At 32.2% G+C, this 22,721-nt stretch overlaps 1 protein-coding gene across 1 annotated transcript in view; it reads left to right on the top strand.

The window, feature by feature from the left end:
• Window positions 1-22,721, top strand: part of LOC308641539 (intermembrane lipid transfer protein VPS13A-like) — a gene marked incomplete at its 5' end in the record, with an annotated part of 185,606 nt that overhangs the window by 104,011 nt on the left and 58,874 nt on the right. The window contains 8 exon segments of the mRNA XM_081280214.1: window positions 3,946-4,074; window positions 4,672-4,805; window positions 6,454-6,583; window positions 17,522-17,754; window positions 21,095-21,248; window positions 21,912-21,914; window positions 21,918-22,058; window positions 22,332-22,413. Coding sequence (XP_081136340.1) covers window positions 3,946-4,074; window positions 4,672-4,805; window positions 6,454-6,583; window positions 17,522-17,754; window positions 21,095-21,248; window positions 21,912-21,914; window positions 21,918-22,058; window positions 22,332-22,413 — 1,006 coding nt within the window.

Below are 22,721 nucleotides of genomic sequence, written 5' to 3'. Positions count from 1 at the left end.
GCTCATGGGCCCAGATAGAGAGACCTCCAAATGAAAGTGCCTGGGCTAGAAATGCAGGTATATCTAAAAGTATTGGGTGAGGGAGAAATGAGGGGGACTGTCTTTGAAACCACGGGAGGGTACTTAGTTAGCCTTGTGAGGCCTGATGGAATATTTGAGGAGAAAGCATTAGACACAGAAGGATAAACCAGAATAGGGATTCTAAAGAGGGAAAGGATTTGACACGTTTGAGGGATATCAAAAGAGGCCAGTGATACTGGAGAGGGAAAAATAGTAGAGGAAAAGCATAGTGGTAATGAAGGATAACTATACAGAACTTTGTAAGCCTTTACAAGGACTTTACCTTAACCGAGTGAAATGGGGAGCTTTAGGAGAGTTTTGGTCAAAGATTAAACATAGCACGTTTTCAAAACATACTTACTGATTTAATATATGATTTATCTTTGTGAGTGTTCCACATAATCTCATTAGCTTTATGTTTTTCTTAGACATATTTTTTCTGTGATTTTGTGATAACATTTTTGTCTTGATGTATCTGTGTCTCTCAGATATTGTCAGGTCTTGATTATCCTATGAAAACCTTATCTGTAGAATGTCTTTCAATAGTTAGTTCATATTTACATTAATTTCAATCACAAATGCATAATGACTCTTTAAAATTTGCTTTTTGTTGTTGTTGTTGTTGTTGTTGTTGTTTACCGTTTCAGCCTAAGGTAAATTTTCTTTCATGTGTTGAATTTTTTAAATTCTAATTTTGTTATTTGGCTTTTTGTTCTTGATAGGGGAATGGGGTCTCACTTTGTTGCTCAGGCTGACTTTAATTTTTTTTTCTTTTGTACTGGAGATTGAAACCAGTACTTTACCACTGCACTACATCCTCAGTCCTTTTATATTTATTTTTATTTTGAGGCAGGGTTTCTGTGAGTTGCTGAGGATTTTGCCAAGGCTGACCTCAAACTTGTGAACTTCCTGTCTCAGGCTCTCAGATAACTGGTATTACAGGTGTGCAGCTTGTTTCAAACTAATGGGCTCATGCAATCCTGCTTCAGCTTCCCAAGTAGCTGGGACTATAAGCATGTTTCTAATTTGACTCATACTGATCAACCTTATCATATTAAGATGCATACTCACCAGGCATGTTGGCGCAAACCTATAATCCCAGTGGCTCAGGAGGCAGAGGCAGGAGAATTGCAGGTTCAAAGCCAGCTCAGCAAGGCCTAAGCAACTTGGTGAGACCCTGTCTCAAAAAATAAAAAAGGCTAGGAATGTGGCTCAGTAGTGAAATGCCCCTAGGTTCAATCCCCAGCACCAAAAGAAAGAAAAATACTCATGATTATTACTGTTTTTGATTTTTAACCTTATCTATATTTCTCTGTTTCCCTTCTACAAAAGACAAAAACGTTAGCACTTTCTTGAGCCTCAAGAGGCCTCACAGTTTTAAATACATTATACATTATTAAGCTCAATACATTGTACATTATTAAACTCCAGTATTAAGCCAAGGCTGTCAAGGAATCATAGCCTTGAGGATGTCTAAAATATACAACATTTTTAGTCTTTTCAGTTCTTCACAAGAAATATGCTTGGATTAGTTGTATTGTTTCTATTTTGACTCTCCCTGGTAAGTACCTGCTAGGATACAGGAAGTCTTGACGGGGGGGAATCATAGTAAACCTCTTACATCCTTAACCTTGTTCAATAACTAATTCTACCTTTCATGGTTGAATAAAACCGACTTTAACAAGCTAAGACATTTAGCTCAGTTTTGCTACAGAATTGTCCCCAGGTAAAAACTAATTATCAACGTGTAGAAGAATGAGACTATTTCCTTATTTCTCACTCTGCACAAAAATCAACTCAAAAATGTATCAAAGACATAGGAATTAGACCAGAAACTTTGCAATTCCTGGAAGAAAATGTGGGGTCAACTCTTTAACATATAGGTACAGGCAGCGATTTTCTCAGTACAATCCCTAAAACTCAGGAAATAATGCCAAGAGTTAATAAATGGATTGACATCAAAGTAGAAAGCTTTTGCACAGCAAAGGAAATGATTAAAACTGTGAAGAGATAGCTTATGGAATTGGGAAAAATCTTTGCTCTCTGTTCTTCTGACTGGGGATTAATATCTAGAATGTATAAAGATCTCAAAAACCTTAATACCAAAACCCAAATAACCCAGTTAATAAATGGGCAAAAGAACTAAACAAATACTTCTCAAAAGAAAAAATACAAATACCCAACAAATACATGAAAAAATGTTCCAGATCATTAGTAGTTAGGAAAATTCAAGTCAAAACTACACTGAGATTTCATCTCCCTTCAGTTAGAATGGAAGCCATCATGAATACAAAAATAATAAATGCTGGAGAGGGTATGGAGAAAAAGGATTACTTTTACACTGTTGGTGGGATTGTAAATGAGTACAACCACTATGGGAATCCATATGGAGGTTCTGCAAAAGGTTATACCTCTACTCAGTATTTATCCTTAAGAATCAAAGTCAGTATACTGTAGAGATACATGCATACTTGTGTTTATATCAGAACAATTTGCAGTAGTTAAACTATGAAATCAGCCTAGTTGTATGTCACTAGATGAATTAATAAAGAAAATGTGGTATATGTACACAGTAGAATTTTATTTAGTCATAAAGAAGAATGAAATCATGTCATTTGCAGAAAAATAGATGGAACTTGAGAACATTATTTTAAGTGAAATAAGCCATACTCAGAAAGTTTTCTGTCATTATGGAAACTAGAGAGGAAAGAGAAAAAAAAAGATGTTTGTGTGGGGGAGAGTATCTTATGAAAATCAAAGGGAGGTTAAGGGAAGGGAAGAGGAGATGAAAAGGAAATACTGGGGCATGATACTGGTCAAATTCTATTGTTACATTGTGTGCATGTACAAATATGTAACAACAAATCCCACCATTATGTACAACTAAAAAGGGGAAAAAAGAATTGTCTCCAGGTCATATATGATAAAGTTCAGGTATCATACATGAAAAGGCTCTTTGAAAACACTGCATGACCAATCAAGTGACCAATCTGGTCAGGACCTAAGATGGAGTTGACTATAATTTATACAGAAGGCTAGTTCTCCATCTTGTTTTTTTAATTCTTGTCTTTGTTTCCAGTTTCTGTCATCCAGTCTTTTTTCTGGTGCCTTCACCGTCTCCTCTGTCTTTAGCTTGATTTCCAAATCACAGATGTCCAATTATTTTAAGATTCCAAGCTTCTTTCCTTCTATGAATTTTAGATTACTTTTTTACTCTTAATAATATTAAGAGCTTAATTACATTTTCTGACTCATCCATAGTGTGTACTTATACTTAATTAACAAATAATATCCAAACATGATTTATATTTTTAGTAATTAAATGAACCTTTGTTTTAAACTCAACATCTGCTTCCTAGTTTCTGACTCAGCTTAGTTGCTGATTTTTCAACACTTCTCTGAAAGAAGTCTGTTTTCTCCCAAGCACCCTATTTATCTTTGCTCTCCAACTTAATTACTCATTGCTGCTTGTATTTTTAGTACTTGAAAGTGATAACCCATTTCTAAATTGACAGTTTATAGCTGTTCAGCTAAGCAACCTAATAACAATGTTGAAAGAGTTTGGTGGTTTTGTTGTTGTTTGTTTTGGGTACTCAGGATTGAACCCAGGGGGCTTTACTGCTGAGCTACATTGCCAGCTCTTATTATTTTACTTTTTTAAATTTTGAGACAGTGTCTCACTAAGTTGCTGAGGCTGACCTTGAATTTGAGAACCTCCTATTTCAGCCTGCTGAGTCCCAGGGATTATAGGCATTCACAACCATGCCCAGCTGACAGAGATTTTTTGAAGTTTATTTTACTACTATGATGAGTTTATTGCAACAATATAGGTATTTTTGATAAGATCTGTTTATTTTTATAAATATATGTAATATATGTTCTTAGTGTATCCCCTTTTGGCCTGAGGACGCTGGCAGTAAACTTCTTATTCAAGTTGAAAGGAGTGAAGGTCCTCCAAAAAGGATATATTTTAACAAGCAAGAAAATTGTATTTTATTGCGTCTGAATAATGAGGTAAGTTATTTTTTCACAAGAATCTTTGAAAAAGCTACTATGTATTTACTAGTATTTTATTTTACTTTTTAAAACAATTATCTGTTTTTCCCCTCTCACTAAAAATGAACCAACATTTCTTTTTAAAAGGGAAAAGGTACCAAAGATAAAAAGAAATATTTAACAAAATTAAAAAATATATATTTTTTAGTTGCAAATGGACACAGTATCTTTATTTTATTTACTTATTTTTATGTGGTGCTAAGAATCAAACCCAGTGTCTCAAGCCTGCGAGGCAAGCGCTTTACCATTGAGCTACTACCCCAGCCTTAGAACAAATTTTTTAAAAATTAAAAAATTTTAAAAAAGAGAAATTTAAGATAAATTAATTATCACACCGAAAGTGAGTTGGAGTGCCTAAGATGCTAGATAGGAGATCTAGAATTCCACAAATATGCATACAAAAAGAATTCATTGTTTCCCAGAAATGCAATATAAAATGCTTATTTTCTAAATTGTCTTCCAAATTATCAAGTTATGAATAGTTTTATTACTACATGTTATTAATAATAATCTTGGGGAAATTGTCACATTAAAGAATGTTTTCCTTTCTTTTAGCTTGGAGGTATCATAGCAGAAGTTAATTTGGCTGAGCATTCAACCATTATTACATTTTCAGATTACCATGATGGAGCAGCTACATTCCTGTTAATAAATCACACTAAGAATGATCTTGTTCAGTACCAACAAAGGTAAGAAGATTATCACAAATATGGTAACTCCTGATTTAGCCGAATCTAGGTAACGAGACATTTATAATGATTTCTCATGAATATAAACATAGATAATGGTATTGTGGTTATAAGAAACAATGTCCTACTTTTAAAGAAAGGTATACTCAAGTTTGTAGGGATCAAACCAACTTCATGATTTACTTTCAAATGCTTCAAAGAAAGAATCATGAAGAGTTAAACAAAGTATAGCCAAAGCTTGATCATTTTTTAGTCTGTTGAAAAATGTCAGGTTTGTTCAGAGTCTCAGAATTTGGTCTTTTTGAAATTTTCATATTTTAATAAGCATAATGTAATTATAAAATTTTAGATTTTTTTCAGATATCCTCTTCTCGATAAAGTGTATGGGAAAAGAACTGCTTCCTAAATACCAAAACTCAAGGTTGATGGTATAGGACTAATCTTAAAATTGTTTATTTCAGTTTTGCGTGATATCATACCCTCTTGGTGCTACTGTAGTTTATGCAACTCTATGTTCCACTACTTAGTGGTTCCAGGTTATCCTGAATTTATTGTGTCTGAGTATTTTGTTTTCATCTCTTACTTTTTAATGGGCCCATATCTGTTAGTGTATTTATACTTTTCTTTCGCTTCCAAATGTAAAACTTATAATAATTGATTTAAATCAAACACATATTGAATAGGGACCATAGAACTAGTCTAAGAAGTACCTAGAAGTCCTCCTTGTCTATCATTGTCTCATTTGTTTGAGATATTGAGAAAGGATACTTCCTGTTTTTTTTGTTTTTTAATTATATTATAAAAAACATAAATTCTGTCTTAGTCTGTTTGGACTTTTTTGTAAATAACAGAAATTTATTCCTCACAGTTTAGAGGCTAGAAAGTCTAAGATCAAGTCACTGACAGATTGAGTAATCTGGTGAAGGCTCACTTTCTATTTCATAGCATTCTGTCTGTATATTTGAACTTTCTCACTAATTTATAGAATTTTTTTCTAAAAGCTCATTTTTATTCCTTTGCAAGTAACTGGCTTTTCTGAATGTTTACAAGGGTTTCTCTTCCCTTTGTTTTTTTAAATTTAAATATTTTACTAAATAGGCATAGGATCATATTCTGTTTTTGTTGATATTATCTGATAGCCAGTGAAGTCTTTTAATCTTCAGGGAAAATTTATTTGGCTCAGAAAAACTTTAATTTATCACTTCTTTGATTAAATAATTTCTGTTTTTCTTATTGAAATCTTTTTGTGAATGAGCTGAATTTCTTATATTGTGTCTCACATCTTATTATTTTAAAAATAACTAAGCTACACCTGTTTTTGCCACAGTAACTAACACTTAGGGAACAGTTGCCAGTTAAATTCTCTTAGATTTAGTATGAATCATATAAAATAGTTGAAATTTTTTCCATAATTTGAATTAAAACAAAAATTGACATTCATTTCAAACTTGAAGATCTTTATTTCCTAAGTGAGATGCTTTCCTTAAAATATTTTCTTAGAGATTGCTTATTTCATTATATAAGGAAAATTTGTCTAATTCAGAATTTCTACAAATCTCAATAGGCTAAGAATTATATATTATCTTGTATTTTTGATATATTATCTGGTTGCATTTAACTTAATACCTATTTTTGCTACTTTTAACAGTTGTCTCAGTGATATTGAAGATTCCCTTCCTCCTGGAAAAGCAGTGTTTTATACCTGGGCTGATCCAGTGGGCTCTAGAAAATTAAAGTGGAGTTGTGGAAAAAGCCATGGGGAAGTAACACAAAAGGACGTAAGTGTTAGTTTGATTATTACAGTGTTCTCAAGAACTCTTTTTGGTTTTGTGGGTCTGTGTGTTTTTTAAAAGATTATTTTCAGCCTTGATGATTTTAAGAATTGTTCTATATTTGTAAAATAACTGCCAGTGATTTAAAATATAGTATTTAGGCTCTTTTTTATTTGTTTGTTTGTTTCTTTTACTATTTCTTTCTTTCTTTCTTTTTTTTAATCTAACCAGAAGCTAGATACAGTTGGAAACCAGAAAGAACTAGTTTTATCCCAAAGAAGCAGGATCTTTCAGATTTACTCCAGTAAAACATGCAAACCACATGCAAAACTTTTCTTCCTTTAAAACAAAACTATATAGAAATCCTTCCTTATGTTCATTGTAAAAAAAGTGAGTTCTGTCCAGCTTTATCTTATCCAGAAATATTATAAACCAGAAGTAGTCTAATTTTGTCCACATCTCTATATGCTTCTACTAAGTTGTAAAAGATAAAGCTCTGCTTACAGAAGTGCTTTCAGCATTCACCTCATAAAGAGATAAATTATTGGCCCTGACAGTCATCTTAGATTTAACTGCTTATGTAGAAAACATTTAAGGGTCCATTAAGTATACTGTTAAGAATTTATTTCTTAGGGGCAAGTTCAGATAATAAGGTTGTATACAAACATTTTCTAATAACATAAATGACTTTCAGAAAATATTTTCTTAAAGTTATATTTGACCTTCAGAATTCATCTTAATTTGACCCTATTCTAATGTTTTTCTTCCCTTTTATTATTATTTGTTCCTGACTATCAATAGGCCAGTGATTTCTCTCATTTCTCTTTTAGAAAGGAGACTGGACAGTTTTATTATTTTTTTATTTTTTTTTTTTAAAGAGAGAGTGAGAGAGGAGAGAGAGAGAGAGAGAGAGAGAGAATTTTTAATATTTATTTTTTAGTTCTCGGCGGACACAACATCTTTGTTGGTATGCGGTGCTGAGGATCGAACCCGGGCCGCACGCATGCCAGGCGAGCGCGCTACCGCTTGAGCCACATCCCCAGCCCTGGACAGTTTTATTATTAAGTGTGTTTTTTGTTCTAGGGTTTTGTTGTTGTTCTTGTTGTTACTATTTTTTGAATTAACAGCCCTGTATCAAATTAAGGTAATTGCTTTCTACTCCTAGTAGTTGCTGATTTTTTTTAAATTAAATGCTTTCAATTTTTATCTATTGAAAATGATTATGTGCCTTTGGGACTTTATCTTATTTTGTAGATGGATTTTATGATTTAGTTTTTTAATATTAGGCCACTTTCACATTTTGGGAATTGACTTGCTAATGGCTTAAAACTTTTTGTTTGAATATTCATGAAGGAGATTGGCCTGTAACTTTCCTGTCTTGTAATTTCCTCTTCATAATTTGATATCAAGGCATTCTTGGCTCACTAAAAATCTTAAAAAATATTTAATCACATTTTATAGAAGATTGATGTGAATCAATATGATGTCCTCTTTGGATGTTTGATAGAGTTTACTAATGAAGCCAAGCAGTCCTTGCCTGCAGTGGGAAGGTTTTGAATTATGAACTCTATTTTATTTTTACATATAGGACAATCCACTTTTCTGTTTATTCTTATTTTGATGTTTTTCTAAGAATGTGATCTCTTCATTAGAAATTTCTAATATGTTGACATAAATATATTCATAATACCCTTTTTAAAATTTTGAATATATTTATGGTGATGCCCTTTTTCATTCTTGGGATTGTTTATTTGTGCCTTCTTTTTTTCTTGATTAATTTTGCTAAGGGTTTATCAATTTTATAAGTTGCTTTTTTACACAAGAAAATCATGGTTTCTTTAATGATATCTTTTATACATGTATTTTCAGTTTCACCAGTTTTACTCTATTTTATTTTATATTATGTCATCTTTCTTTAGATTTACTTTGATTATTTTTTTTAACATCTTAAGATCAATACTGTATTAGTCTGTTCAGGCTGCCAAAACAAAGTACCACTGACTAGATGGTTTAGACAAAAGAAATTTATTATCTCCTTAAATGTTCCATCTCCAGATACAGTCACATTGAGTACTAGGGCTTCTACATAAGTCTTAGGGGAAAACAACTTAGTTCATATCTAAATCACTATTTTTCAGATATTTTTGCTTCATATTTGAAGTCATTTAAAGTCACTAATTTTCCTCACAAAATAACATTAACTTCATTAACAAAATTAACAAATGTTAATTTTGCATGTTTATTATCATTTAGTTCAAAATAACTTTCTAATTTTTTTTATTGGTTGTTCAAAACATTACAAAGCTCTTGACATATCATATTTCATACATTAGATTCAAGTGGGTTATGAACTCCCATTTTTATTGTTACTTATTTTTTATATTTTAGTTTACTGGTTATCATATACTTTTTTTTTTGTACTGGGAATTGAATTCAGGGGCGCTTGAATACCGAGTCACATCCCAAGCCCATTTTTGTATTTTATTTAAATAGAGATAAGGTCTCACTGAATTGCTTAGCACCTCGCCATTGCTAAGACTGGCTTTGAACTCGAAATCCTCTTGACTCAGCCTCCCAAACTGCTAGGATTACAAGCATACGCCACCACGCCCAGCCTTACATTTTAATAGTATGGGAACTTTCTCATTTTCATTGATTTCTGATTTAATTCTTCTGTAATTTGGGAAAATATTTTGATTCACTATTTTGAAATGTTTAGATTAGCTATGTGGGCCAGTCTATGGTCAGTAACTAATTCATATGTATTTGAGAAAAAGAAAATGTTCTGTAGCTTTTTAAAGAATGTTATATGGTTTTTGTTAGTTTGTTCAGATTTGTTAATTGTGTTATTTAAATCTTCTGTATCATTTATTTGCTTGTTATATTTGAGAAATATGTTAAAACAGTATAATCATAAATTTATACATTTCTCCTTTTTGATTCATTTATTTTAGCTTTTCTATTTTGAAGCTATGTGATTAGGTAATTACAAATTTTGAATTGTTATATCTTCCTGGTCATATCATGAGGATATAATGTTGCAGTGCCTGACATAGTATCTTCTTAGGCCCAAACATCTAGACTCACAAAATGCTTATAGGCAATTTGCACCTGCTTATTTCTTTTTTTTTTAGTTGATTTTTTAAAATACACAACAGTGGAATGCATTACAATTCTTATTACACATAGAGAACACAGTTTTTCATATCTCTATATATAAAGTATGTTCACACCAACTTATGCCATTGTACATGTGTACTTTTTTTGCATTACAATTCTTAATACACATATATACCACAATTTTTCATATCTCTGTATATAAGGTATGTTAACACCCAATACCTGTACTATGTATAATGATGACCATCACATTCCACCTCCTTGCTAATTCCCTTCCCCCTCCCTTTGCTTCCCAACCCTCTTCCCTGTCTAGAATTAATCTAATCCTCCTATGCTCTCCTTCCCTACCCCATAATGAGTCACCCCCCTTATATCAGAGAAAACATTTGGCATTTGTTTTTTTGGGAATTGGCTGACTTCACTTAGCATTATCTTCTCCAATGCCACCCATTTACCTGCAAATGCCATGATTTTATTCTCTTTTATTGCTGAGTAAAATTCCATTGAGTATATATCCAACATTTCTTTTATCCAGTCATCTATTGGAGGACATCTAGGTTGGCTCCACAGTTTAGCTATTGGGAATTGTGCTGCTATAAACATTGATATGGCTGTGTCCCTGTAGTATGCTGTTTTTAGGTCCTTTGGGTATAGTCTGAGAAGGGAAATAGCTGGGTCAAATGGTGATTCCATTCCCAGATTTCCAAGGAATCTCCAAACTGCTTTCCAAATTGGTGCAGCCAATTTGGAAAATTGTATGAATGTACCTTTTTTCCCACATCCTCACCAACACTTGTTGTTGTTCGTCTTCATAATTGCTGCCATTCTGACTGGAGTGAGGTGATATCTTAGTTTTGATTTGCATTTCTCTGATTGCTAGAGATGATGAGCATTTTTTTTCATATATTTGTTGATTGATTGTATATCCTCTTCTGAGAAGTGTCCATTCAGGTCCTTGGCCCATTTATTGATTTATTTTTGGTGCTTAGCTTCTTGAGTTCTTTATATACCTAGAGATTAGAGCTCTATCTGATGTGTGAGGGTTAAAAATTTGCTCTCAGGATGTAGGCTCTCTATTCACCTCACAGATTGTTTCTTTTGCTGAGAAAAAAACTTTTTAGTTAGAATCCATCCCATTTATTGATTCTTGTTTTTAATTCTTGTGCTATAGGAGTCTTATTAAGGAAGTTGGGGCCTAATCTGACATGATGGAGATTTGGGCCTACTTTTTATTCTATTAGAGGCAGAGTCTTTGGTTTAGTTCCTAGGTCCTTGATCCATTTTGAGTTAAGTTTTGTGCATGGTGAGAGATAGGAGTTCAATTTCATTTTGTTGCATATGGATTTCCAGTTTTCCCAGCACCATTTGTTGAAGAGGCTATCTTTTCTTCAGTGCATGTTTTTGGCACCTTTGTCTAATATAAGATAATTATAATTTTGTGGTTAGTCTCTGTGTCCTCTATTCTGTACCATTGGTCAACCAGCCTGTTTTGGTGCCAGTACCATGCTGGTTTTGTTACTATTGCTCTGTAGTATAGTTTAAGGTCTGGTATAGTGATACCACCTGCTTCGCTCTTCCTGCTTAGAATTGCTTTAGCTATTCTGGGTCTCTTATTTTTCCAGATGAATTTCATGATTGCTTTTTCTATTTCTATGAGGAATGCCATTGGGATTTTGAACAGAATTGCATTAAACCTGCATAGTGCTTTTGGTAGTATGGTCATTTTGATAATATTAATTCTGCCTATCCATGAGCGAGGTAGATCTTTCCATCTTCTAAGGTCTTCTTTGATTTCTCTTGCTAGGGTTCTATAGTTTTAATTGTACAGATCTTTCACCTCTTTTGTAAGTTGACTCTCAAGTATCTTTTTTTTTGGGGGGGGGACATTGTGAATGGGGTAGTTTTCCTCATTTCCATTTCAGAGGATTTGTTACTGCTATACAGGAATGCCTTTGATTTATGGGTGTTGATTTTTATATCCTGCCACTTTGCTGAATTCATTTACTAGTTCTAGAAGTTTCTTGGTAGAGCCTTTTGGGTCTTCTAACTATATAATCATGTCGTCAGCAAATAGTGCTAGTGGTTTTAAGTTCTTCTTTTCCTATATTTATTCCTTTAATTTCTTTTGTTTGTCTAATTGCTCTGGCCAGTGTTTCAAGAACTATGTTGAATACAAGTAGTGAAAGAGGGCATCCCTGTCTTGTTCCAGATTTTAGAGAGAATGTCTTCAATTTTTCTCCATTTAGAATGATATTGGCCTGAGGCTTAGCATAGTTAGCCTTTACAATGTTGAGATATGTTCCTGTTATCCCTAGTTTTCTAGTGCTTTAAACATAAAGGGGAGCTATATTTTGTCAAATGCCTTTTCTGCATCAGTTGAGATGATCATATGATTTTTAAGTCTATTGATGTGATGTATTACATTTATTGATTTCCATATGTTGAACCAACCTTGCATCCCTGGGATGAATCCCACTTGATCATGGTGCAAAATCTTTTTGATATGTTTTTGTATTTGATTTGCCAGAATTTTATTGAGGATTTTTGCATCTATGTTCATTAAAGATATTCTTTCTTTGAAATGTCTTTTTCTGGTTTTGGAATCAAGGTTATATTGGCCTCATATAATGAGTTTGGAAGTACTTCCTCTTTTTCTATTTCCTGAAATAAGTTGAAGAGTATTGGTATTAGTTCTTCTATAAAGGTCTTGTTGAATGCAGATGTGTATCCATCCAGTCCTGGGCTTTTTTGTAGAACTCAGGTGTGTATCCATCTGGTCAAAGACTTTTTTGATGGCTTCTTCTATTTCCTCACTTGATATTGGTCTGTTAAAATTGTGTATATCTTCCTGACTCAATCTGGGCAAATCATATGACTTAAGGAATTTATCGATGCCTTCACTGTCTTCTATTTTATTAGAGTATAAGGTTTCAAAATAATTTCTAATTATCATCTGTATTTCTGGAGTGTCTGTTGTGATATTTCCTTTTTCATCACATATGCTGGTAATTTGAGTTCTCTCTCTCCTCTTCTTTAGCATGGCTAAGGGTCTGTCAATTTCATTTATTTTTTCAAAAAATCACCTTTTAGTTTTGTCAATTTTTTTTCGTGCAATGTATACCTATTTTTATTTTTTTATTTATGAAATTTATTTATTCACCCTAATGTGTTATACATGATAGCAGAATGCATTTCTATATATATATAGAGCACAGTTTTTCATTTCTCTGGTTGTACACAAAGTAGAGTCATACTACTTGTGTCTTCATACATGTACTTAGGGTAATGATGTCCATCTCATTCTACCATCTTTCTTGCCCCATCCATCCTCCCTTTCCCTCCCTCCGCTTTTCCCTATTTAAAGGTCCTCCATTTCTCCCATGATTCCCCCCAATCCGCATTATGGATTAGCATCCACATATCAGACAAAACATTCAGCCATTGATTTTTTGGGAATTGGCTTTCTTTACTTAGCATGATATTCTCCAACTCCATCCGTTTACCTGAAAATGCCATGATTTTATTCTCTTTCAATGCTAATATTCCATTGTGTATATATACCACAGTCTTTATCCATTCATATATTGAAGGGCATCTAGGTTGGTTCCACAATTTAGCTATTGTGAAATGTGCTGCATTAAACATTGATGTGGCTGTGTTTCTGTAGTATGCTGTTTTTAAGCCCTTTGGGTATAAACCAAGGAGTAGGATAGCTGAGTCAAATGATGGTTACATTCCAAGTTTTGCAAGGAATCTCCATACTGCTTTGCATATTGGTTGCACCAGTTTGCAGTCCCACCAGCAATATATGAATGTGCCTTTTTCCCCACATTCTCGCCAACACTTATTGTTGTCTGTATTTTTTTTCCTGTGTTTATATTTTAATTTTTTAAATATTTGAATCAGAATTGGTTTTTTTATTTCATTGATTTCAGCTCTGATTTTAATTATTTCTTGCCTTCTACTGCTTTTACTGCTGATTTGTTCTTCTTTTTCTAGCACTTTGTGATGCAATGTGAGATCATTTATTTGTTAACTTTTTCTTCTTTTAAGGAATGAACTCCATGCAATGAATTTTCCCCTTAGTACTGCTTTCATAGTGTCCCAGAGATTTCAATAAGTTGTGGCTGTGTTCTCATTTACCTCTAAGAATTTTTAAATCTTCTCTTTGATGTCTTCTGTAACCCATTATTCATTTAGTAGCATATTGTTCAGTCTCCATGTGATGCAGAAATTTTTATTCTTTATTTTGTCATTGATTTCCAACTTTATTCCATTAAGATTTGGTAAAATGCATGGTAGTATCTCTGCTCCTTTGTATTTGCTAAGAGTTGCCCTGTGGCATAGTATATGGTCTATTTTTGAAAAGGATCCATGTGCTGCTGAGAAGAAAGTGTATCTGCTTGATGCTGGTTGATGTATTCTATATATGTCAGTTAAGTCTAAGTTAAGTCTAATTGTGTTGTTGAGATCTATAGTTTATTTATTCAACTTTTGTTTGGAATATCTGTCCAGTGGTGAGAAATGTGTGTTAAAGTCACCTGAGATTATTGTGTTGTGGTCAATTTGACTCTTGAACTTGGAAAGAGTTTGTTTGATGAACATAGGTGCGCCATTGTTTGGGGCATATATATTTATGATTGTTATATCTTGTTGGTATATGTTTCCCTTAAGCAGTATGTAATGTCCATCTTTATCCCTTTTGATTAACTTTTGGCTTGAAGTCTGCTTTATTTGATATGAGTATGGAGATCCCCTGCTTGCTTCCTCAGTCCATGTGAGTGGTATGATTTTTCCCAACCTTTCACCTTCAGTCTTTGTTTGCCATTTCCTATCAAGTGAGTCTGCTGTAGACAGCATATTGTTGGATCTTTTTTTAATCCAATCTGCTAGCCTATGTCTTTTGATTGGTGAATTTAAACCATTAACATTTAAAGTTACTATTGAGATATGGTTTGTATTTCCAGCTATATTTGTTTATTTTTGTTATTTAACTTGACTTGTTTTTCCTCTTTGATTGGTTTTTCTTTTAGCGAACCACCTCCATAGTACTGATTAAAATCCCAATGACATTCTTCATAAAAATAGAAAAAGAAATCATGAAATTCTTTTGGAAAAATAAGAGACCCAGAATAGCCAAAGCAATCCTTAGCAAGAAAAGTGAAGCAGGAGGCATCACAATAACAGACCTTAAATTGTACTATAGAGCCATAGTACATAGTAACAAAAATGGCAAGGTATCGGCACCAAAACCTATATGTACACCAGTAGTACAGAATGGAAGACACAAAGACAAACTCACATGAATACAGTTATCTCATACTAGACAAACATGCCATAAACATACATTGGGGAAAAGATAGCTTCTTCAACAAATGGTGCTCAAAAACTGAAAATCCACATGTAGCAAAATGAAATTAAAACCCTATCTCTCACTCTGCACAAAAATCAACTTAAGGGAATCAAAGACTTAGGCACTAGAACAGATCCTGCTCCTAATAGAAGAAAAAGTAGGCCCAAACCTCCACCATGTTGGTTTAGGAACTGACTTTCTTAAGACTCCTAAAGCACAAGAAGTAAAATGAAAAATCACTAAATGGGATGAAATCAAAGTAAAAATCTTTCACAGCAAAGGAAACAATCAGTAACATGAAGGGAGCGCCTACAGAATGGGAAAAAATCTTTACCACATGCACCTCAGATACAACATTAATCTCCAGCATATATATATAAAGAACTTAAAACTTAACACAAAAAAAAAAAAAAAAAAAAACCTAATCAGTAAATCAGCAAAGGAACTGAACAGGCACTTAACAGAAGAAGAAATACAAATGATCAACAAATATATGAAAAAATGTTCAACTTTTCTAAATTATAGAAATGCAAATCAAACTACACTAAGATTCCATTACACTCCATTCAGAATGACAATCATCAAGAATACAAGCCACAATAAATGTTAGCAAGGACAAAGGAAAAAAGGTATACTCGTACATTGCTGGTGGGACTGTGAATTAGTGTGGCAACTATGGAAAGTAGTATAAAGAGTCCTAAGAAAATTTGGAACGGAACCACCATATGACCCTGTCATCCTACTCCTGGGTTTATACCAAAGAACTCAAAATCAGCTTACTCCAATAATGCAGCTAAATCATTGTTTATAGCTCCTCAATTCAATTATAGAACCAACCTAGTTGCCCTTCAGCAGATGAATAGATAAACTGTGATATATACACAATGGGATATTACTTAGACTTAATGAAGAATGAAATTATGGCATTTTTTGGTAAGTGGTTGGAACTGGAGAATATTATGCTAAGTGAAATCAGCCAATCCCACAGAAACAAAGGCTGAATATTTTCTCTGATATGTGGATGCTAATTCACATTAAGGGGTGGGAGGTAAAATAGTGGTATTGTGGACTAAACAGATAGAGGTAATGGGGGTGAAGGGAGGTTATGGGCATAGGAATGATAGTAGAATGAATCAGACATTATTACCCCATGTGCATATATGAATACATGACCTGTATAACTTTCCATCATGCACAACCAGAAGAATGAGACGTTATACTCCATTTATGTATGATGTGTCAAAATGCATTCTACTATCATGTATAACTAATTAGAACAAATACAGAAGAAGTAGGTAAATAACTTCTCATTTAATCCTTATTTACCAAAGGGTTTTTTTAATCATGGTTAATATTGAATTTTATAAAATGTTTTTTTCCCAGATAGATCTTATTTTATTTGCTTAACATCTATTTTGTTTCAAACCTCCATCTTGGATCACTTTGTTTTTGCCATTTGTTAATTCCTTCTCTAGAATATCCTTGTATGATTCTCTTTTGATGATGAACTTTAGTAATTTAGCATGCATCTTTATTTTGTGTCCTCATCTTCCATGAAGATATTTTTGCTAAGGAAGGAATTTTAGGTTCAGAGTGACTTTCTTTTAGCATATTGGTAATATTTTCCCATTGTCTTCCAGTGATGTCGAGATATCTGATATGGGTTTTTTAAAATTGTATTTAAGGGGATTACCTATAATTTAAATAACTTTATTTAATGTTTTCTAATTCCGATTAGATTTACTCAGGAAAAATATTTTAATATAAAAATAGTCTTGATTATATTTGCATATTTAGATCATAGTGATAGTTTGAAGTTTATAAAAGCAGAAATTCTCAAGACATTAGACTTAAGAATTGTTTGTAAACTTCTTATCTCTCAATGTTGTTTTAGTGCTGTTTATTTTACTTTAGAATGTATTATAACATGATGTTTCCTATGCAATAATTTCATTTTAACATTTCTAATTTCTGTGCATTATAACATGAATGTTACTAAATATTAAAATTTCCTATAATCTGAATATTCATTAGCTGGAAATTTATAGCTCTTACTGGAATTTGCTACGTTTATCATGTTATTTAACCTCAGGATCCTGGTTCATCACAATGCTTCTGTAAGTGCTTTCTACCTAATTAGTCCTGTGCTGAATATCAGTGTTTCATTTATAAGAATTTGCAATTGAGATATCAGACATTTTTTATTCTCTTTCAGCTATCAAATGATACTGAAGTAAATTTCCAAGTATTATACAAATATTAATTCAATTGGTTGTCACTAATCCTTTGAAGTAATCATGACTGATTAATTTTCTAAGTATTATAAAAATATTAATTTATTTAGTTTGCCACCCCACTCCACTCTTATGAAATAGGTGAAATTAATATCTTCATTTTGCAAATATGAAATTTAGACTTTGTGTTGGTTGGGACCAAACTCTAATTTTTTTGTGTGTGTGGTTTTCTTTTAGGATACGATGACACCTATAAATTTGGGAAAAAAGACCGTTTATTTAGTTTCATTCTTTGAAGGCTTACAGCGCATTATTTTATTCACTGAAGATCCAAGAGTGTTTAAAGTGACATATGAAAGTGAGAAAGCAGAGTTAGCAGAGCAAGAAATTGTGTTGGCATTACAAGATGTTGGAATTTCTCTTGTCAACAATTATACAAAGGAAGAAGTAGCCTATATAGGCATTACAAGGTTAGGTACCTTAAGTTTTGGATAAGTTTAATTAGTTCTTAATTATTATGAAATGATCATAAAAATCTAAAGTGACAATTTTTTTGACTAGTCATCAATACTAAGGTAATTGTAATTTCCAAGTACATTTAAGGGTTTTTTTTTGGGGGGGGGCGCTGTGGAATAAAAATGTCAAAATCAAATTTATAAATCCCCTATCATGTTTTTAATCATCCTAGTGCTCTAACAAAGTTAGACTTATTCAATTATTAAAAGTATATCTTATTGAACAAGTCATAAAATTTTCTGATTTATTTCTTACCATCTATCAGAGAACAAAGTACACTGTATATATAATCCATAAGTAGTTGTTGCAAGACTTAAGACAAGCACATTCTAATTTGACCTTGGCACTTGAAGATCTAGTAAAGAATGCTGTATTTTATTATTTTCCATATAAGGCATCACCATTAAAGCTCTTATCTCCCCTTATGCCCTTATTGTTCCTATTCACAAATTGTTAAATTAAAATTAACACACACACACACACACACACACACACACACACGTGAGCACCCGCATGCCTATTGTGAGAGCATTTCTTCCAGTCTACTTAACAAGATAATGTAGTTTTAATCCTTTACATGAGTTGAATTCCAAATATTAAAGGTATTTATGATACATATTTAAATTTAGTTTCTATGTGAATTATATTTTACCGATTTCTCATTGAATGGAATAAATGTAATTTTAAAGAAATCTTAAAGCTGTTTTCTTTAAAATTTTCATTGTTCTCAAAAACTTAAAGTTTTTCTTATTTAAATAAGAAGTTAAAATACAAATTTTATGGCTATTATAACTATCATGTATTATCTCTCATGCTAAATGATATGGCAAAGATGAAAACATGGTTTTCTAACTTTGTATTTTATTAAGTGAATATAAATGTTGGAAAGAGTAAACAAATTGAATACTTAAAATTAAATAATTTATGTAAGTAGAGTAATTTTAGAGGCTGTTTTTATTGGTGCATACTTATTATACATAATGGTAACTTACAATGTGACATATATTGGAACACGAATATAACATATTTTGATTAGTTTTAGTACCCCAAACTTCCCCCGATAGGGTTTTTTAATTGCCATTAAAGTAAATAAATAAATAAGTATATATGCATATATATAGTGCATTATAGTTGTACATAATACTGGGATTCTCTCTGACATTCATGAATTCATATAATATTGTTTGGGTATATATATTTATTCTGTCGTTAGGTGTTTAAGCATTTTAATTTCTGTGCAATTAGATTTCTTCTATTTATACTGTCTTCTAGATTACTGTTAGATTGTAATTTCCAAGTACATATAAGGATTTTTTTGCCTGTGGGATAAAAATATCAAAAATCAAATTTATAAATACCCTATCATGTTTTTAATCATCCTAGTGCTCTAATTACTGTTTTATATTTTGTCTCTCCTTAAAACTCCCGTTTTCTCTCAGTTCATTCCCTTGCATCTCACTTCACCAATTGAAGCCAATTAAAAGCAAACTTCCTAGACCCACCTTATCTCCCAGTATCACAACTTCTTATTTACCAGCATTTGTACCTACATGCTATACCAATATGATTCTCTTGAGTTCCATAAGTATATGTATGTGCTCCCATTTAAACATGTTTCTACTTTTGCACTATATTTCCTATATTGCACATATATTTCACTGTTACTTACTTGACAACAATGATCCACCATCATCTTCTTTCCATCTTAGGTTTACAATTTCTGTCTCTCTATTGGGTTGTTTCTGTCTCTCTACTGGGTTGTTTCTGTCAGAACTGTTACTTCTCTGAACTTAAAAAAAAAAAGTCTCCTGACCCTACTTTGTTTCTTTCTACTACCCATTTTATTTTTTCTCTTTACCGCCAAACTTCTCAAATCACTATTTCAAAAGAGTTTAATACGTTCACTATCTCCAATCTTTTTCATTCTTTTCTTTCTTAACCACTCCATGCAGGATTTGCTATTTAACACAAATTTCTTCTTGATACAGTTTCTTTCATTTGATTTCTAGGATATCTCACCATCATGGGTTTTCTTCCTGTCCCAACATTCTCAGATTCATTTGTTGTTTCCTTGTTTTCTCTCAGTTTCTTACATTGGATGCTTTGAGGCTCTAAGACCTCAATCCTCTTGTCTATTTCATTTTTTCATAATTTCTAATACCAATATATTCACCAACTTTTTGTAGATACACAAATAATATATTTCTTAAGCCAGTCCTCTTTTCCAAATTCTTTACATATATATCTGACTGCATACATAAAATCTGCTCAGATATCTAAGAGACTTATTTAACTTCATATGTGTAACACCAAACTCTTTAATTTTTTCCTACCAAAACCTGTTTCCCTTGGGAGGTATTCACAACTCCAAGTTGCTCAGGCTGAAGACTTTGTTTGATTCCTCTGTTTCATACCCCATATCTATTTCATGGAGAAGTTCTGTACTAACTTTTCCTTCAATGTATGCATAGCAACTGACCATATTTTTTTTGCCTGTTATTACCCTCATCCAAGCCAGTACCATTTCTCAGGTGCTTGCTGTATTAACCCTTAATAAGTTTTTCTGCTTGTAGCCTTGATCCTCTTTTTTCCCCCAACCCATAATGCATTCTCAAAACATAGATTATATTACTAATCTTCTTTTAACCTTTCAGTGTTTCCTCAACTCAGAATAAAACTCAGTCTTTTCAATGTCTTAGAAGGTTCTGCATTATTTGATCTCCCACTGACTGACTTCATCTTTTACTCTTAATGTGTTCCTACCATACTGGCCTTCTTGTTCTTCTTCATTTACTACAGATGTGATATTGCTTTATAATCTTTGTTAATGCTTTGCACTTAAATGAAATATTCTTTTTCTGTAGTCTGCTGGATAACTCCCTTACCTCCTTTAAGGTTGATGAAATTTTAGCTTCTCAGTGAGGTCTGTGTTGAACACTCCATTTTAATACCACATCCCCCACCACTTCACATATCCTGAGACTCCAGATTCTCTTTATTTTGCATACTTTTTCTCTTTTGCAAACATTTTTACGTATATGTTAAAATTGATTCACTTGTTCACTACTTATTGTCCATTACACCCCAGCTATAATGAATAGGAATGACAGAAATGTTAATTAATTCGTGTTTTTAGATTTGTAATGTGCTTATTTGTAATGAAGGCTAAAATTGTGACTTCACAATTCAGTAAAACTTTTGAAGTTTTACAAAGGTTTTTTAATTTATGTAATAAACCAGTTTAAATGAAAACGATTATAAATTAGTACTATGATTTTCGCTTTCATATGTAAGTTCTGATGTGGTTTGGGAAACAAAGCCCAAGAAGAAGGCAAGATGGAAGACAATGAGTGTAAAGCATACTGAGAAGTTGGAAAAAGAATTTAAGGAATATACTGAATCTTCACCCTTAGAAGACAAGGTTATTGAGTTGGACACTAATATTCCGGTAAATTCTTTTAATCATTAATGTGAATTTCTAATTTTTCTCTATTGTAGTTTGAATTGCTAATGAATTTTAAGGAAAGTCTGGCTTCCTTACAAAACAAATTGAATATAGTTAATCCTAACATACCTAACTCATACAAAATATTTTAAAGGGATGGTTATGTGTATTAAGAAATCAAACTTTCTGGCTGGGGTTGTAGATCAGTGGTAGAGCGCTTACCTAGCACATGAGAGGCACTGGGTTTGATCCCCATCACCACATAAAAATAAATAAACAAAATAAAAGTATTGAGTCCATTTTCAACTAAAAATGTTATTTTTTAAAACACTTCCTCTTAAAGATACTTTCTTTAGTTAATGAGAAGTTAAAAATGGTTTTTTATTTTATTCTTAAATTTATTTTCTTTCATTACTTGATTTTTATTATGTAAATTTTATTAATGTAAAAATTGATACAGCTAACCTATAAGGATTATAAAAGTATGTACAATTTAAGAATATGAGGTAAAAGATCTCAGTCTAACCCTAGTCAAATATTTAGCCTACTCTTTAAATTAGTATTACCCTAAAAGTTTTATGATATAAATTTTCAATCTTAATCATTTATGGAAAAGAGACATTTCATGTTGGTTTTCTTTTTGTGGGGGGATTGGTTATTTTTCAGGTTTGATTCACACCTAGTGGGATTAACATGAAAATTTTGCAACCACATGTACAAGCTATTCGAAGAAACTATCTTCCAGCATTAAAAGTGGAATATAGCACATCTGCACATCAATCATCATTTAGAATTCAGATTTACAGAATACAGGTAAGTCTTACTGAAAATACTGGCAAAACATAATTCAAACCCTATTTATTCCCCTGGTCTATATTGTCTTTTAGAAAACCCAAAGAAAAAGGCAAGATGGAGTCAGTATAAAACACACCAAGAAGCTGGAGAAAATTGAATCTTCACTTCACTTCCTACTTCAATTTCAATATTTGACTGACTTTTTGATTCCCTCTATTTCTTAAAGCCTACTGTTGTAGTCAGGTTGTATTATTTATATACTATGTATTGACCTCTTTTTTGTTTTCTTAGATTCAAAACCAGATTCCTGGTGCTATTTTTCCATTCGTGTTTTATCCTATTAAACCTCCAAAGTCTGTCACGTTGGACACAGGTTTGTTTTTACTTTTAGATTACCATAAAAACAGTTGTTCTAGCTATTAGGTTCATTTTACTATAAAAATATGAAATAAAACCTACTGTAGGATCACTGAAAAATTATACTGCTTAAAAAGGAACAGCAGAGAGTATTCAGCTGACTTCAGTGAAACTCAAGTTAATGCTAAAAATAAAAGATTAATTGTAAATGTATATTTAAAATTTTAAAAATATTAATTAGCACATCAGATTACTAATCTATAAATCTGTGATTTAAAAACTATTAGATCATTTGAATAAATAATGAGTAAATTCAAATTCAGA

The sequence above is a fragment of the Spermophilus citellus genome (assembly GCF_964194105.1).
Source record: "Spermophilus citellus genome assembly, chromosome: 2".
NCBI classification, from domain to species: Eukaryota; Metazoa; Chordata; class Mammalia; order Rodentia; family Sciuridae; genus Spermophilus; species Spermophilus citellus.
The sequence above is the reverse complement of the archived record's forward strand: the minus strand, read 5'-3'. Positions and strand labels throughout refer to the sequence as shown.